A 15,889-nucleotide genomic window follows, 5' to 3' on the forward strand; every position below is an offset into this window, starting at 1 on the left:
GTTCCTTTATTTTTGTAGCAAGCAAGGAGGCTCTGCATTTGCAGTTCCGTTTCATAGATAAGGAAACTGTGGGTCCAAAAGGCTCGGCGGGAAGCAGGATAAACTCTTGGGGAACTCTGAGGCCAGCAATGACACTTTCGTGGGTCAGGTTGTCAGGGTGGCGGGGGGAAAGCGGCGGGTAAATATTTGGGGCGGTAACCCGGGCTCCGGGGCGACACAAGTCGTCACTGCGGTTCTGGGTCGGCGGGCGCGTGGCGAGGGCGGTGCCGGGGTAGGGGATGGGGGGGGGGAGGACAGGGGCGTCCCCTAGGTCGTCTGGGACAGACTCGGCGGCCCCGCCCCGCCCCGCCCCCGCCCGGGGCTATAAGACGGTGCGGCTGGCGGCTGGCGGCGCAAGCGAGGAGCCAGCTCTCGGCCAGGCTAAGGAGTGAGGCAGTGCGACCCGAGCGGACTGCAGGGCAAGGCGGCAGCCAGCCACCAGGGCCAGCGTCTCGCAGCATCTCTGCCACGCGTGTCGGCAAGCGACTGCTCCATGAAGCCGCCCTCGACCCAGGGCAGCCCAGCGGCGGTGGCGGCCGCAGGTGAGTGCCGGGTTGGGGTGCCCCCCTCCATCTCTACGCCCCAGGATCGAAGCCAGGGACTCTGTCCACGCTAAACTACACCCCGAGTCCCGGGGCCCCTGAGAACCTGAGCCTGCAGGTAGGGGCGAGAGAACAGGGGTCGCGATGGTCCCTTTCCACTGCCCACCCTTCCGTTCTCCGCTCCCCCATCTCCGGGGCGCACGGCCGGCGCCAGCTCAGTCTGGTTTCCCATTCGGGACAAGGATCTGAGCCTGACACGTAACGGGTGCTGTCTGACTCAGACTTCCCTCCGCCACTCGCTGCAGGGAGTGAGCGTGGGCACAAGTAGGAAAGCGCGTGGGGTGGGCTAGGTGACTTCCAGACTTTCAGTTCCACCCACGGAGGCGGCTGCTCCCCTGGTGACAGGCGCTTTGGAGGGTGGTTGAGAGGTTCCGAGGTAACTGCGCGGCTGCCACTGGCAAACTCAAAGAGTGAAGTTAGCCATCCTAGTCCGGTGACCGCCTCTCCATCCAGATCCTCCCGGGCAGGGGCAGAGTCACCCCTACCCACGCTCCCATCATCTGAGCTCCCTGTGCCCGCCCCCAGCCCCGGCCATGGACTCAGCGGCCGCTGCAGACCTGACGGACGTGCTGTGCGAGTTCGACGCGGTGCTGGCCGACTTCGCATCGCCCTTCCACGCCCGCCACTTCCACTACGAGGAGCACCTCGAACGCATGAAGCGGCGCAGCAGCGCCAGCGTCAGTGACAGCAGCGGCTTCAGCGACTCAGAGAGTAAGTGAGGCCCGGTTGAAGTCAGTGACCCCAGGGCTCTGGCTTCTTCCTAGGGCTCTAGTGTCAGCTGAGTTAATCTGTAAACTGAGGCACGGTGTCCGGGGGAAACTCAGACCCGAGGCCCTGCACCAGCTCTAAGATGCTTGGAAAGTTGACTTTCTGAGATTTAAGCCCAAGGTGTACAGGGGCCATGAAGGCAATCTTGGGAGGGACTGTGGGTCTCCCTGTCACGGCAGGTGTCTGCCATGAGGCCTGAAGGTTTGTGCAGTCAGTAAGAACTCCTGGGACCCCAGCTGGCTCTTCCAACAGTTTCCCTGCTTTTCTCCCTGCTCTGCATTTTTTAAATTTTATTGAGACTCTCCCAAGGAGATCTACGTAGTTGAGGACGACCTTGGACTTCTGATCCTCCTTCCTTGGGCTTCAGGAGGTGTTGGGATCAGAGGAGTGCCAGCCAGCCCGTTCCGTGTAGGCAGTGCTGGGGGTCAGACCTAGGGTTCCATGCACCTAGGTCAGCACTAAACCAACAGCGCCCTCCCTTTCCTTTTCCAGAATGGGTGCGCGGGGGACTTGGGGACACGAGTGAGCACAATAATGAAACATGTGTGAAACCAAAATGATTTCATAAGCTGCTGTTTTGGGAATTTTTGAAATAACTTCATTCACTTTCTTCTGAACTCCCAGGCTGTGTCGCCACTCCAGGCAATTTTGAAACAATCCTCCCCCTGAGCTGCTGAGTTCAAGTACTGGGTTTCAGGCAGGCCCACCCTCCAGGTTGCCAGCAGAGAGGTTCTTCCTGGTAACCTTTCCCACGATGCTTTGAATCCTAACAACCTTGGTAGAAAGAAAAGGAGGGGGAGGGGGAGTGAGGGGGGTTTCAATAACTCAAGTGACCTGCAAGATTCTGGAGATCTGTTTAGTTGTCGAACAGTGTTATTTAGTGACTTCTTATTACAATTGTCTTTCAAATCCTGGCTTGCTCACTGTTTTCCGGTGTGAATTTTCAATTCCGTTTGTTCGTGAGCACTCACTCCCTCGACAGGCTGCAGGCACAGACATCACCCACAGTGCAGTCCCTCATTTCGGAGTAAAAGACATGTTGCTGTTGTGAATTCTAGAGAGTTCTTCCTTGTGGCTGGGTGAAGATCAGTGTGAGATCTGCACCTGAGCTGTCCTCCTGGGAAGGGATAAGGGCTAACGTCCTGGTCAGGGTTTGAGTCACCCTGAGCTCTCTCTGGATTTTCCATAGCTGCCTGCACAGACCGAGGTGTGACTTGGTGTGACTTAGGAGGTGGGGGGTGAGGGTGGGCGGGGAATGGAAGAGGGCGGGGTCAGCTGTTTGTTTCCATTTACAACTTTTGCATTCTGATGCTAATGACCTGACTGCTTATTCCCAGCATTCCAAGCGAAGCCTTGCATTGGAAATTTGTCTCAATACCTGGCATAACTTGAATATTATCTCCTTCCATTGGGTTGGTGGGCAAGTTATCCATCATGTATAAATTCTCTTCTCCACAGAAGAAAAGACTGGGTCTGTCACTGCTGCTCTGTGGCCAAGGGCAGCTCCTTACAACACCAAAGCCTCCTGCTGGACTAGGGTCTGACCTTGTGCAGTTATGGCGGACAGCATCAATATGTTCTGCCAGGAGGGATTCCAGATCTAGGATGTGTTTTTAGGAGTCTTAGAAAGAGAATTCACTAGAGACAGTTTCTTAATAGTTTGGGAGATAGTTGATAGAATTTGTTGTTTTTCTTAGGGTATCTCTCTGCGTATTTCACTTTCTGCTTTTGTTGTTAACCTTCAACTGTTAGTGTGATGGTTGGAGAAGTAATGGGAAGGAACTAAGAAAGCCCGATGACCTTGGTCTTTGCTGTCATTGTGGTGGGTTGTTCCCTGCTCAGAAATAGTCTTGGCAGGATTTGTGTGTATCTAAATAATGCTTTCTTAAGGACACACAATACATATGTCTTACTTGTCTCCAGAAATGGATTGCAGACATTTGTTACATTTCATTTATCTGTTTGGAGGAAGAGAATGCCTGGGAGAGGCACAGCCCACTGAAACATCACTCCAGAGAGGGCCAGCCAGGTTTATAATGGTGGCAGCGGCAGGTAGCTCACTTCTACCAAGCCCTCTCGAGGGTTGCTATAATCATAACTTGCTTGCTCTTGACTTCAGTCATCTCTTGCTGGTCTTTGAATGTTATCTATCACACATAATCTTTGCCACAGTCCTCCAGGTTAGGCACTTTTCTCTTCGTTCATCTCTTTGATAAAATAACAGAACACAGGCTGGCCTTCTATGGTCTTGCTCCGTCATCACAGGTGGTCGGCTAGAATGTGAACCAGAGTCTGGGAGTATCCTGGGGCTCCACTGTGCTCAGATCACGTGTCTTTGGATACATGGTATTGCAGGTCCTTTTCAAGGCTTTCAGGATCAAAGGTCAGTGGGCATCAGTGATGAATATGCCTGATTTTTTTTTTTAATTTTTAAATGCCTGATTTTTGAAAAAGACCTTTCCCCTCATTAAAAAAATTAGGTTTCACAGGCAGATCTCTGTGAGTTCGAGGACAGCCTGGTCTACAGAGTGAGTTCCAGGACAGGCTTCAAAGCTACACAGAGAAACTCTGTCACACACACACAAAAAAAAACCCACAAAAATTAGGTTACAGGAATGGAGAGATGGCACAGGGGTTAAAAATAGGATCAGACTTCAGTTCCTAGCACCCATGTGGGGCAGCTCACAGCTGCCAGGAACTCCAGTTCCAGGGGGATCTGACACCTTCTGCCTCCAAGGGCACCTGTGCTCACATGCGCAGACACATACATTCACATCAGCAATAAGTGGAAATGATTTTAAAAGGGGCTGGGTCTTTCCCACAGCACTCTATTAAGAACAGTTTTTAAGTGTCTCAATAAAAGGGCAATGCAGTTGGGAGCTAGGAAAGTGATTTTCAGGCTGGACCCTTTGAGGTGCTGTAGAAACTGAACATCCTTGGTTGTTTTTTGTTTTTAGAATCTCTCTCTCTCTCTCTCTCTCTCTCTCTCTCTCTCTCTCTCTCTCTCTCTCTCTGTGTGTGTGTGTGTGTGTGTGTGTGTGTGTGTGTATGTGTGTGTATAATTTTATTTACTTAGGTTCTTTCAAGACAAAGTCTTACTATGTACCCCTGGCTGTTCTGGAACTCACTATATAGACCAGGCTGGGCTTTAGACTCTCAGAGATGCTCTTGGTTCTGTCTCCCAAGTTCTGGAATTAAAGGTGTGTGCCATTATGCCCAGCTCTTTTTCAGTAATTTTTGTTTTTAACTTTGAAAGTACAACGTAAGTCTTTAAGTGGGTTTAATAAAAATTTTCACTCCTTATATTCCAAATTTTAACCTGTGTGTCAATGTATGCATCTACTGGTTGACTTCATAAACAGTTTATTATATTGACTTAAGCTTTGAAAGATGGAACCGAGTGTGATTCTTATATATTAGAGTTTCACAAACATTTATCCTTTGAGAGTGAAAGTGTTCTGCTGTTTAATAGGAAAGGCCTGAGGTCTACTGTGCATGCTGTGGCTATGATGATATTGTAGATATTTGGGGAGAATAAGGAACTAGGTCCTTTACCATAGCAAGACTTAGAACCTCCAAATGTTTTTGCTTATATTCTGGTCTGGCCCTGAAAGAGGAGACTTCAGGAACTCTAGAAACCAGAGTGACAGTTAACCAAACCAGTGATTAATGGAGCTGAGGAGCCGAGAGCTTGATCTTGTCAGGATGTGAGAGGCTGAGGCTAGGTAGGAGACCTCCGGACACCTGGTACCATGTTAGGAGCCGAGTGAGTGGCAGCTGTTATACTCCAATACCTGGCAAACTTTCTTAGAGGGTCAGGGCCACTCCAGAGGGGAGCTGGGCACAATGATCAAACTGAGAGCCAGGACTCCACCCCCCCCACCCCCCCACCCCCCGTGCCACTCTTCTCTGAAGCTGTCAGAATTTAGATTTGGAGGAGAAGAGAGACCTCATCCCTGCCATTCCCTGTGGGAACAGTGACACAGACCCGGGACTTTTTTTTTTTTCTTGGTAATGACTATAGTTCGCTTGCTGCAGATGTGTGGGATGGTTCTATATTTACAGGCACTCTGGGAAAGGCTCACTGTTTGTGGTTTTACTTTTCTCGGGAGTAGCGCATGTCAGTTCTAACCCTAAATTACCTTTCTCCCAGCCCCCCAAATTAAAATTGTATATATATATATATATGCCTTTCTTTTAAACAAAGCTTCTGTTGTGGAGTTTCTTATGCTTGATGGGCATACCTAAACTTAGGACATTGTGTCTGTAATATGCTTTTATTTCTTTTGATGGTCCCTTAGGACACTCAGTCCCAGATCTGAGACTTGAATGCATTAAATGGACCAGGAATTTAAAAGGACATTTATAGTGGGGATTTGATACTACTGAGGAGGTGGGGCTTCAAGGCAGTCTGAAGGAGATGTTTTAAGGTCCACTTCACACATAGGAAGGTCCCCCAAGTCATCACTGCTGAGTCCTTTGATCCTACTAATTAGTAACAATACCATATAACAGGGTGGGGTAGCAATACATACACACATATATGTGCTATCAGCCAGAGACACACTGCTGGCACTTTATCAGACTGGCTGAATCTTATTTTTGCAAGAACTAGGGTTCTAAGGGAGCGACCCGAACAAGAGTTTGGGCCTTGCTTACCTAGTCATCTACCACAACCTCTAGCATAAGATTCTGTTCAGGCAGGCTCTCAATAAAAGCCTGTGGGGGCAAATATTGGGTAAAGAAGTTTAGAGTTTGAGTATTTCCGAGTTACGGATTTGTTCATGGTCACCTCTGAAGAGAAACTTAAAAAAAAATTTTGTTACAATCCGAAAACATGGGAAGCCAGGGCTAGGAATCTTGATTGTTTTCTTCCCAGTGATAATGCCCTCCATTCTGTACATGCTGTTCTCTATTTTGCTAGGAACTTGAAAATCAACCCATTATGAAGCCACAGGCATCCTACACAGAATGCCTAGGTTGTTATTGTTTTCCTGTGGCCTCTGCTCCCCCCCCCCCCCCCACAGGGGCCTAGCTTCAGGGACTTGGGACCTGGGTTTCTCTTTCCTTTGTGCTCCAGCCCCCAGTAATTGCCATGAGTAAATTATTGCCACAGGGGGATCCAGGCAGGGCAACTTGGTCCAAGATCCTGGGAGTTCATTTCTTCTTCATAGTTGAAGGTCAAGCACACCAGAGTCTGGAGTTGGCCTAGGGTGTGTGAAGACACGGAAAGAGGGTAGAACTACGGAGTGGTAATGGGCTGACAGAATGTGAGATAGTGTGTGTGTGTGTGTATACATGGAGAGCAGGGAGAAGGGAAGGGAACCCAGGCTATGCTGGCCTGCCTCTCTAGGTACATGTTTATGTAGATGCTGTGTTTTATTTCCTCTACCTCCCTCACTGGGAGAGCAGTATGAGTTCATTAGCTCTGAGGCAACTACAGATCAAATAGTCTGACTTACCACTGAATTTATTTGTCACGTAAATCAGATTCTGTCTATACTCTGACCTTGAGGAAAGTGCTTGGGTTGAGGGATTTTTCATACGAACTAGATTTTGAAGGATGGTCCTGAGACCATGGCTTCTTCTCCACAGCCTCTGGCCCCACCATATCTGGATTGAAATCTCCCTTCCTCCTCTTGGATGTTTTTTCTCGGCCGTGGTGTATGCAGGGTGGGGTGGAAAGAGGTGTGGTGTATTGAAAGTGGTTCTCCAGGGCCAGCTGTTCGGGGAGATAGGGCAGTGCGAGGGGCGGGCGGCCTTTAAGCTCTAGGCTAGTGAGTCTCAGAGCTGGAACTCTGGTCTGTAGTGGTGGCCATTTGAGCCATGCCCTAAAGCACCGCCCCTAGTAATAGTTACACCTGCCTATGAGCTTGAGGTACATGCCCCTGGGTGGCGGGGACCCTTAAGACCTGAGATGCACGTATGCAGTTTTCTCTTGGCTCTCCTGAGTTCAGTTCCCAGCAACCACATGGTGGCTCACAACTACCTATAATGAGACTGGTCCAAGGATGGGGCGATGTTCTTGGATCTCCTCTTTCAAGAGACAAGGATATTGTGACATGGGGGCTGGTATTCCCTCCTCCTGGCTCATAGCCTGCTTCCCTGAGTCCCTCGGTGGTTTTCTTGCCCTCAAAGGTGATTCTGTCTTCTCCTCATAGGTTTCTTTGTATTTGTGGTGAGCCCCTGGTTATTGACAGTGATCAAGTGATGCTCATCCAGGGATCTGCAACAGATGTGCTGGTACCTTCCTGTGTGCAGGGGATTGCTACCGCTACTGCTGTTCTACAGGTGTAAACAGCTGAGAAAGCAAGCAGAAGGGCTTCCAACTCAAGTTCTAGAGAGTTCCAACGTCCTAAGAGATATTAATAGGAGGGCTACGAAGTGCTCCATTGTCAAGTACACTTGGGAAGTAAGGCTAGGGCCAGACCTGTTTCTTCATCATAAGACTTCCCAGGACAGTCATATGGGAGTGATCAGCAGTGTCCTTGGTGTTGCCAGAACATGGTCACACATGTCAAAGACTTCCATTCTAGCGGTGAGGGTTGGTTACGATATTTTTAGATGGGGAGCATGGGTTTAAGGTTCAATGTTGAGGACCTCAGTATAGGTTCATCATCAAAGCCCTGAAAAATGACTGTGGTCCTTTAAGGTGACCTGGGCTGGAACTCTCAAAGGAAGAGAAGATCGTGAGGGTTGTTCATGAGGTTCTTCTGGGGGTGTTTGGAGAAGTGGGCTCGTTGGGTATAGAGGCCAGAAAGGGTGACCAGAGGGCACCTGAGTCCTGGTCAGAAGACAGAGGACATGGAGCCAGACAAGACAACCTGAGGAGGTGTGGCAGCCATTTAGGGATACGCCCAAGTCTCACATGACTAGAAACTTCTTTCAGAAACCTGATTTTCTCGTACTCTGAGCACATTAAAAAGTAATTCAGACAAGTTCATTTTGAGTTAAGGGAACGAAAACAAGATGTGCTGCCTCTCCCTGAACTAGAGAGAAATGGCTTGAAGGACAGGAGCCTCCAGGGAAGTAGGGACCTGGCCAGGCCCTCTTTATTCAGCTGCTCACCTGAAAAGCCTTTCCAGAGCTCCTGCCACACTCTGGCTGACTTTGCTTTCCGTTTTTTTTTTGTTTTTTTTTTTAACCAGAAAAGTGGCTTCCTCCCTCGCTACCACCTCTGGGGCCACATCCTGCTTCCGTTAACCTCCTCTGTCTCTGAGCCTCTGCTACCTCCTCAGAGCAGGGCTGGCTTCCCCCTCTTCGGCAGGATTTAGAATGTTAGAACTGGGAGGGAGTGGAAGGATTGTCCAATCGACCTTTCCATCTAATTGGTGGGTAAACTGAGGCAGAGAATATGGTCTTTTTAAAGCACCCATTGAGTAGGCAGTAGCTGAGCTGCTCCTGGCCCTGGTGCAGCCCGGCCTGGCTGGAACTTTGCCTGCTGCTGCTGCTCTGACATTTGAGGCATAAGACTCGAAGGGACTGTGAAGTCCCTTGATCGTATCGGATGAACAGCCGAGAACAAAAACAATCTTTGTTCTTGACTTCAGTTTGTCAGAGACAAGAGTGCAGCATCTTGGTGTGATCAAGACTCATGAGCAGGGAGGGAAGTCATTAGACATGGGGCCCAACATTGTGCTTGTATCTGAAAGGTGTTTAGAAGGAAGAGAACCCTTTTCATGAAAAATAATACTGCATTTTGAGTGTTTATTTTTTCATGTGTGTGGGTGTTTTGCCTGTATGTGTCTCTGTGCACCTCTTGGGTGCCTGGTGCCTGAGAAGGCCAGAAAAGGGCATTAGATCCCTAGACTTGTAGTGACAGATTGTTGTGAGTTGCTAGGTAGATGCTGGGAATCGAACCCATGTCCTCTGGAAAAAGCAGCTAACTCTTAACTGATGAGCCATCGCTTTAGTGCCTGTCCTCTAACCCCCCACCCCCTTTTTTTTCTTTTGAAGATAGAGTCTCATGTATTTCAGATTTCAGACTGACCTCACTCAGAATGTAGCTGAGGGTGGATGACCTTGAATTTCTGACCCCCTTGTTCCTACCTCCAGAGTGCGGGATCACTGGTGTACCACTGACTGGTGTGCCACCGACACAGTGCCTTGGGGTGGGGTGGGGCGGGGCTTGGTGAGGTTTGTTTTCTCTGCCAGCTAAAGCATTAAAAAGCAGGGAAAAAAGCTGGGCAGTGGTGGAGCACGCCTTTAAGCTCAGCACTTGGGAGGCAGAGGCAGGCGGATCTCTGTGAGTTCGAGGCCAGCCTGGTCTACAGAGCAAGAGCCAGGACGGGCACCAAAACTATACAGAGAAACCCTGTCTCAAAACAACAACAACAAAAAAAGCAGGAAAAATCTTTGAGCGCAACAAGAGCAGCAGAGAAATCTCAACAAACAGGAGCAGACAGAATTAGCAGTTGAAAACATGCTGATTACTGGGGGGTGAGGAAACACACACGTGTTATAGACACACAGAGAAAAAGATCCTCTGTGAAGCAAAGGCTGAAAAATCCAGTCTCTTCTCGGGGCTGGGTTGTTATTTTGTTTTTGTTTGTTTCTAAGACTGCAGAGTTTTCCCGCCCCTACTTTAGCGCTGGTCAGTTTGAAGAAAGATTGGAGGGCTGATTGGCCCACAACTGTTGTGTATTATGTCCTGATGCAGCCTTGAACTTGCTGAGCCCCTGTCCATCAGCAGGGGGCCTGCAGGGAGACAGAAGCCTACAAGGCCTTTGTTTTAAGCTGCCAGGTTTTTGTCTCAAGTCAGGAGACTGAGGAACTTCACCACCTTTATTATCTAACCATGGCTGGTCTGCCTGTCTGTCTGTCTGCCTGCCAGGGAGTCTGTCCAACGCCTAGTCTTTCACCACTGTGTCTAATTTATGTGGTGCTGGGGATTGGACACGGGGCTTCATGCCTTCTGGACAAGCACCCTACCAACTAAGCTACATCTTTCCTGGCTTGATAGTTGGCCAGTAGACTCCTGTGAAGCAGAGGTCTGGTCCTGTTAACCCACCACACTGTTTGGGAGGAGCCAGGGTCGTCAGTGCACTTGACTGGATACACACACTCACACCTACACCTACACACACACACTGGATACACACACTCACACCTACACACACACACACTGGATACACACACTCACACCTACACCTACACACACACACACTTTTCCCTGCCTTCGATCAATTCCTAGATTGGAAACTGGCCTGTTTTCTTATGTAGATCTGCAACATCTGGTTCTTGGGGAGATTCACAAGGGCGGGGGGCGGGGGGGGGGTACTGTAGACTGGCAGGCGTCTGGTTCAGTGAGCACACCTCGTAATGACTGTGGCTTCCTTCCTTGAAGGTGCCGACTCACTGTACCGGGACAGCCTCAGCTTCAGCGATGAGAAACTGAATTCGCCAACGGACTCCACTCCGGCTCCGCTGACTTCCTCTGTCACTCCTCGCAAAGGTGAGCTCACCAACTGGACTCTTATCCCCGCCCACCCCCGCCGTTATCCTCCACCAAGTTTTCACAGAGTACAAAGCAAACAGATAAGATAAATAGTTCTGGGCGACCGACGGAGTGCATTGTTTATGGCATTTGGGCCACGTGTAGATTCCCTCTTGTGGCCGAGAGGAGTGCTTCTTATTTGCCTGACGGACCAGCTTGGCTTCCTAATGTAAAACTCGGCAGTCTGGCTTTGTAGCAATGAGAAGATTTTTTTTTTTTAAATTTCATTAACTGTTTACAGCAGTGCTTCATTAACTCATTCAGCAGCTGTCATTATGAGACAAGAATGATCTAACCTGGGGCCATGAGATGGCTTCAGTGGGTAAGGGTGCTTGCTGCCAAGCCTGCCGAGGAGCTGAGTGTGATCTCTGGAACCTACTTGGTAGACGTCCTCTGATCTCCACATGGGCACATATGTTCATACATACATACGTACACGCATACCAAATAATGAATGAATGAATGTTTTAAAAAACTAAAATGGACACGATTCAAAACAACAGCCCCACCCTGTCTCTGCTGCAGTATTAACAGACTAAAGAGGGTTTAAAGGGCCATGAATTGGTCCTTAGTTTTTGGAATTGGCCAAGTCTCCCCAGCTAGAGATCTGAATGTTCTGTTATATTGGACAGGCGCCCTTTTGAGAACAAAAGGAGGTCCCCCCTCCAAGGAAAATTGAACTTGCTGAGAATATTCACAAAATGCAATAAAAATGGAACCAACTTTAAAAGAAATACGACGATCCCATCGCCTGTCTCCACCTGGCATGCAAACAGAACTTCCCTCGCTCTTGAAAGAGATATTTTTAAATTCTCTTCTCAACACAAATGTTAGCAGCCACGGGGGATTCGGCCATTGTCCAGCCTCCAATCTGTAAGGGATCTGTGGACTCCAGGGATAGAACAGTCTAGAGAGTGACTTAAATAGTGCCCAGATCTGCTACCTAATCCTCCAGAAGTGGGAATTACAGAAGGGAGGGACAAAAAAAAAGCCACTGTGGCGAGTGGACCTGAAAACTAAGAACAATGAACCATTTGTGGCCAGTGAAGGAAAATATTCAGCAATGCATTTCAAGGAAGGCATGAATGACGGACAAACTATACAGAAGAGGAAAGCATATACCTCTGGCCACAGAGACAGCAATGTCTAGATGAAAGGTCTGTGCGCCTCTGAGATGGGCCCTCAGGTTCCCTGTTCCACCTGACATGAAATAGTAGTTACACTCTTGTCACATTGGAGGGCCACTGTATTGTCCTCCACAAGCGGCGAAAGCGCCTTCCTCTCACTGTCTCCCAGACTTTTAAGACACTGAAGAGATCCATCTTCCGGGCTAGGAAGGTGGCTCAGGGTGGTAGTGAGCTACAGGGCAAACTGAGGCTAGCCTCCAGTTGGAGACACTAAGGACTGGTGCGGGGTGTGCGTGCGTGCGTGCGTGCGTGCGTGCGTGCGTGTGTGTGTGCGTGCTCCGTGAGATCTCTGAAGACAACAGGTTTCCGTAATCTGGAAACCCCATCATCCCAGGAAAAATCCTCCATCAGCTGTGTCTGGAAGGGAAACTGAACTCTTTTTCTATTTTGCAGCCAAATTAGGTGACACCAAAGAGCTGGAAGACTTCATTGCCGATCTCGACAGAACATTAGCAAGTGAGTACATGCTTGGTGTTTAAAACATCACTCGGAATACTGAGCCACGCCTTTGATAATGTGCTGTGATGTTTCCCAGCTTGCCTGGGGGTGGGGGGGTAGTTACATCACAAGCTTCTCTAGGTGTAGAAACAGGACCTTGGTGGCCCAGAAAACAGCTTGGAGGATAAGCTTGCAGGAGAGTAACTGGAGTTGCTTTCCTAACTGTGCACACAGGTCAGCAGCAGACAGTGGCATGTTGTTTAGAAAAGAGAGAGGAGGAGAGAGAGAGGAGGAGAGAGAGAGAGAGAGAGAGAGAGAGAGAGAGAGAGAGAGAGAGAGAGAGAGAGAGAGAGAGAGAGAGAGAGAGCCAATTTGTCATACAGCATTCCTCCAGCAAGCCATAGGGGTCGTGCACTCGGGTAATTCCCCAAGTTTGAAGCAGGATGCAAGGTCCTGGTGAGATTTTTGTGAGTGTTGAGTGCCAAACAAAAGTAGGCTGGGATACCCGTGCCAACTGGCCAGTGACCCAGATTCAGCGTGCTTCTAATCTGGGATCACACTGTTGGTTCTCCATCTCGTGTGGCCCCAAACTGAAGACATCAGGTCAAAACTGCAGCACACACCGGGTGGGGGTCGAGGGGTGTTAGCGGAAAGAACTGTCACGCTCTCATCTGTGGGCTCCTCTTCAAAAGGACGAGATTGCAGGAGGCAGCAGGCTCAGTCCCAGCTTGCAGGGATGCTGGCCTCAGCATCTCTCCTCACTTGGGGGACTTGCTAAGCCTTGGAGAACTTTTTATTCAGGCTTCATAATTATTTAGTGAAAGTGATCATTTTTCTGTAAGTACTCCTCTATGTTTGATTCTGCCAGATAGATAAAACTCTAAACATTTAGACCTAAAAGTTAAACAGTCTATTTAAAATAGCCACGGTTTTTTTTAAATCACTCTCCCACTTTGTATTTGCTGGATGGTTTTACTGCCCCCTTTGCTTCCCTGCTGCACCATCCTGCATCAGAAGACAGACCTAGGCCTGTTTCGACAGATTACTCTAATTGCAGCACAGTTGGTATTAGGCCCGCGCAGCAAGCCTGCCTACTTCGTGCCGATTGCGCTGGCCTCCCAGTCAGTCCAGTTAGCCAGACGTGCATTGCACGGGAAGCCTGCTAGCTATTGACTTGGCTCTTGGTGCCCGTCTACGGCCACGTGCTGTGGATAAGCACGGGGATTGTGTGTGAGTGTCTGGCAGGGCTAACCAACCCTCTCTCTCCTTTACAGGTATGTGAAGGGAGCGAGGGGTTCGGGGTCCTTAGGCCACAAGAGTGAAACTCCCGAAGACTCTGAGGACCTGGCAAAATCAGCTCCTGGGATCTGCTGTAGGAGGGGACAGAGCCAAGGCCCCCCCTCCGTGGCCGTCCTCGGCTCACCCTAACATTTGCCGTTGGGCCCATCTCTGGGCAACTCAGACAGTAGAATTGACTTGTTTACCTGCCTGCAGCATATTTCAACAGATGATCTATCTAATGTGTTTTTACTCCTCAAACATAGCTCTTCTATAATTTAAGATGCGTTTATGGAAGTATTTGTAATTACTTATATATAGTTGGAGACCGTAATAAGCTTTTCCCATCATAATATATTTTTGTATACAAATAAAGTTTAAACTGGAATCTACTCTGAAAGCTCTCTTATTACTGCCAATAGATTTCCATTCAATAGTTTTCTAGCAGGAATGACGGGCCTCTGGATTCCCAGTGAGAATACCGTGTGTTGTGGTTATACTCACTTGAGGGTGGCCAGCGTCCTGAAGCTTCCTCTGCACTCTAATCCTTACATTCTCAAAACCTTTTCGTTGTGGGCTGAACAGATGCCTCCGTGGTTAAGAGCAATCGATGCTCTCTTCTAGAGGATTTGGGTTCAATGCCCAGCACCTACATGGCAACCACATTTGTCCTAAACTCCAGGGCCAGGGGATATGACGCCCTCTTCTGGCTTCCTCTGGCACTGCATGCATGTGGTGCACAAACACACATTCAGGCAAACATTCATACATATAAAAGAAAAATAAAATTTCAAAAAAATTCAAAAACTTCCCCCCCTTGGGGCTGAGAGATGGCTCAGCAGTTAAGAGCACTGGTTGCATTTCTGGAGGACCCAGTTGGATTCCCAGCTCCCATAAAGTTGCTCACAACTATCTGTAACTCTAGTTACAGGGAATCTAATGACACCCTCTGACCGCCTCAGGCACCAGACATGTACCTAGTGCCCAGACATACATGCAGGAAAAGCCCTCAAACACATAAAATAAAACTAAACAAATCATTAAAAAACAAAACAAAAACCTCAGACTTCATTTTTTCTTTGATTGTTTGGTAGTTTCATACACACACACACACACACACTGAATTTTAGTCATTTTCACACACACCCCAGTTCATCATTCCTTTCCTCTCCTGCTGGGCCTTCTCAGCAAGACGCCCCCCTTAACCTCACAGCTTCTTCTTGTGTGTGGCCCAGAGTTTGGTCAGAGTTTCTTGCCTGAGCGTGGGTGGGAGGTTGTTTATTCCAGAAAGGGGGCAACTTCTCAGCGGCTGCTCCACTGAGGAGAACGCAGAGCGTCAAACAGTTCGTCAACCTGTGCGTCGTCCTCATCTGGGCCGTGCTGAGCGGCTTGGTCCAGTCTTGACGGATGTGCTGCTGACGTCCCTGCATTCTTAAAGGCCGTCTCCCCCAAGCACAGGTGTGCTGGTTGGTTTCGTAAACTTGAGTAGACGAGCGTTACCTGGGAGAGGGCACCTCAGCTGAGGAATTGCCTCCATCAGGTTGGCCTGTGGGCACACCTTTGGAGCATTGACTTGATTAACGATTGATGTGGCGGGGCTGGACCCATTCTGGGCAGTGCGACCACTGAGCACTGGGTGGTCCTGGGAGATATAAAAAAGCAAACTGAGGGCTGGAGAGTTGACTCAGTGGTTAAGAGCACTTGTTGTTCTTGGGAAGGACCTGGGTTCGATTTCCAGCACCCACATGGAGGTTTACCACTTCCTCAGGTGCCAGGCACACACGTGGTGCTCAGACATACATGCAAGCAAAGCACTTGTATGAATTAAAAACCTAAAAAACATTTAAAGGAAAGAAAGAAAGAAAGAACGAACTGAGGAAGCCATGGAAGGTAAGCCAATAACACCATTCCTCCATGGTTCCTGCCTCTGCTCCTGCTAGAGTTCCTGCTTCGAGTTTCCTTAGTAGTCAGAACACGAAAGCCACATAAATGAAAGCCACCACCACCACCACCACCCCGCCCCCGCACCATAACAACCTGCTTTTGGTTACAACTTTCCTGCAGCAACAGAAAAGCAGGTA

The 15,889-nt window shown here is 49.1% G+C and overlaps 1 protein-coding gene across 1 annotated transcript; it reads left to right on the forward strand.

The window, feature by feature from the left end:
• The first annotated feature begins 380 nt into the window (after positions 1 to 380).
• On the forward strand, positions 381 to 14,200 carry Rgcc (regulator of cell cycle). Its single transcript, XM_052732661.1, has 5 exons — positions 381 to 581; positions 1,167 to 1,352; positions 10,756 to 10,863; positions 12,486 to 12,548; positions 13,805 to 14,200. Exons 1-5 carry the CDS (start codon positions 533 to 535, stop codon positions 13,810 to 13,812), a joined length of 414 nt encoding a protein of 137 aa, XP_052588621.1. The 5' UTR covers positions 381 to 532; the 3' UTR covers positions 13,813 to 14,200.
• Positions 14,201 to 15,889: the final 1,689 nt, after the last annotated feature.

Source organism: Peromyscus californicus, unplaced genomic scaffold, assembly GCF_007827085.1.
Source record: "Peromyscus californicus insignis strain IS unplaced genomic scaffold, ASM782708v3 Scaffold_12__1_contigs__length_115047231, whole genome shotgun sequence".
Taxonomy (NCBI): domain Eukaryota; kingdom Metazoa; phylum Chordata; class Mammalia; order Rodentia; family Cricetidae; genus Peromyscus; species Peromyscus californicus.

What these genes read in the sequence shown, in the direction of transcription:
- Rgcc (XM_052732661.1), top strand. Translation starts at nt 533, where the DNA reads ATGAAGCCGCCCTCGACCCAGGGCAGCCCAGCGGCGGTGGCGGCCGCA. An exon ending in AGCGGCGGTGGCGGCCGCAG is followed by an intron (nt 582 to 1,166) that starts GTGAGTGCCGGG and finishes GCCCGCCCCCAG; the next exon opens with CCCCGGCCATGGACTCAGCG. An exon ending in CTCTGTCACTCCTCGCAAAG is followed by an intron (nt 10,864 to 12,485) that starts GTGAGCTCACCA and finishes TCTATTTTGCAG; the next exon opens with CCAAATTAGGTGACACCAAA.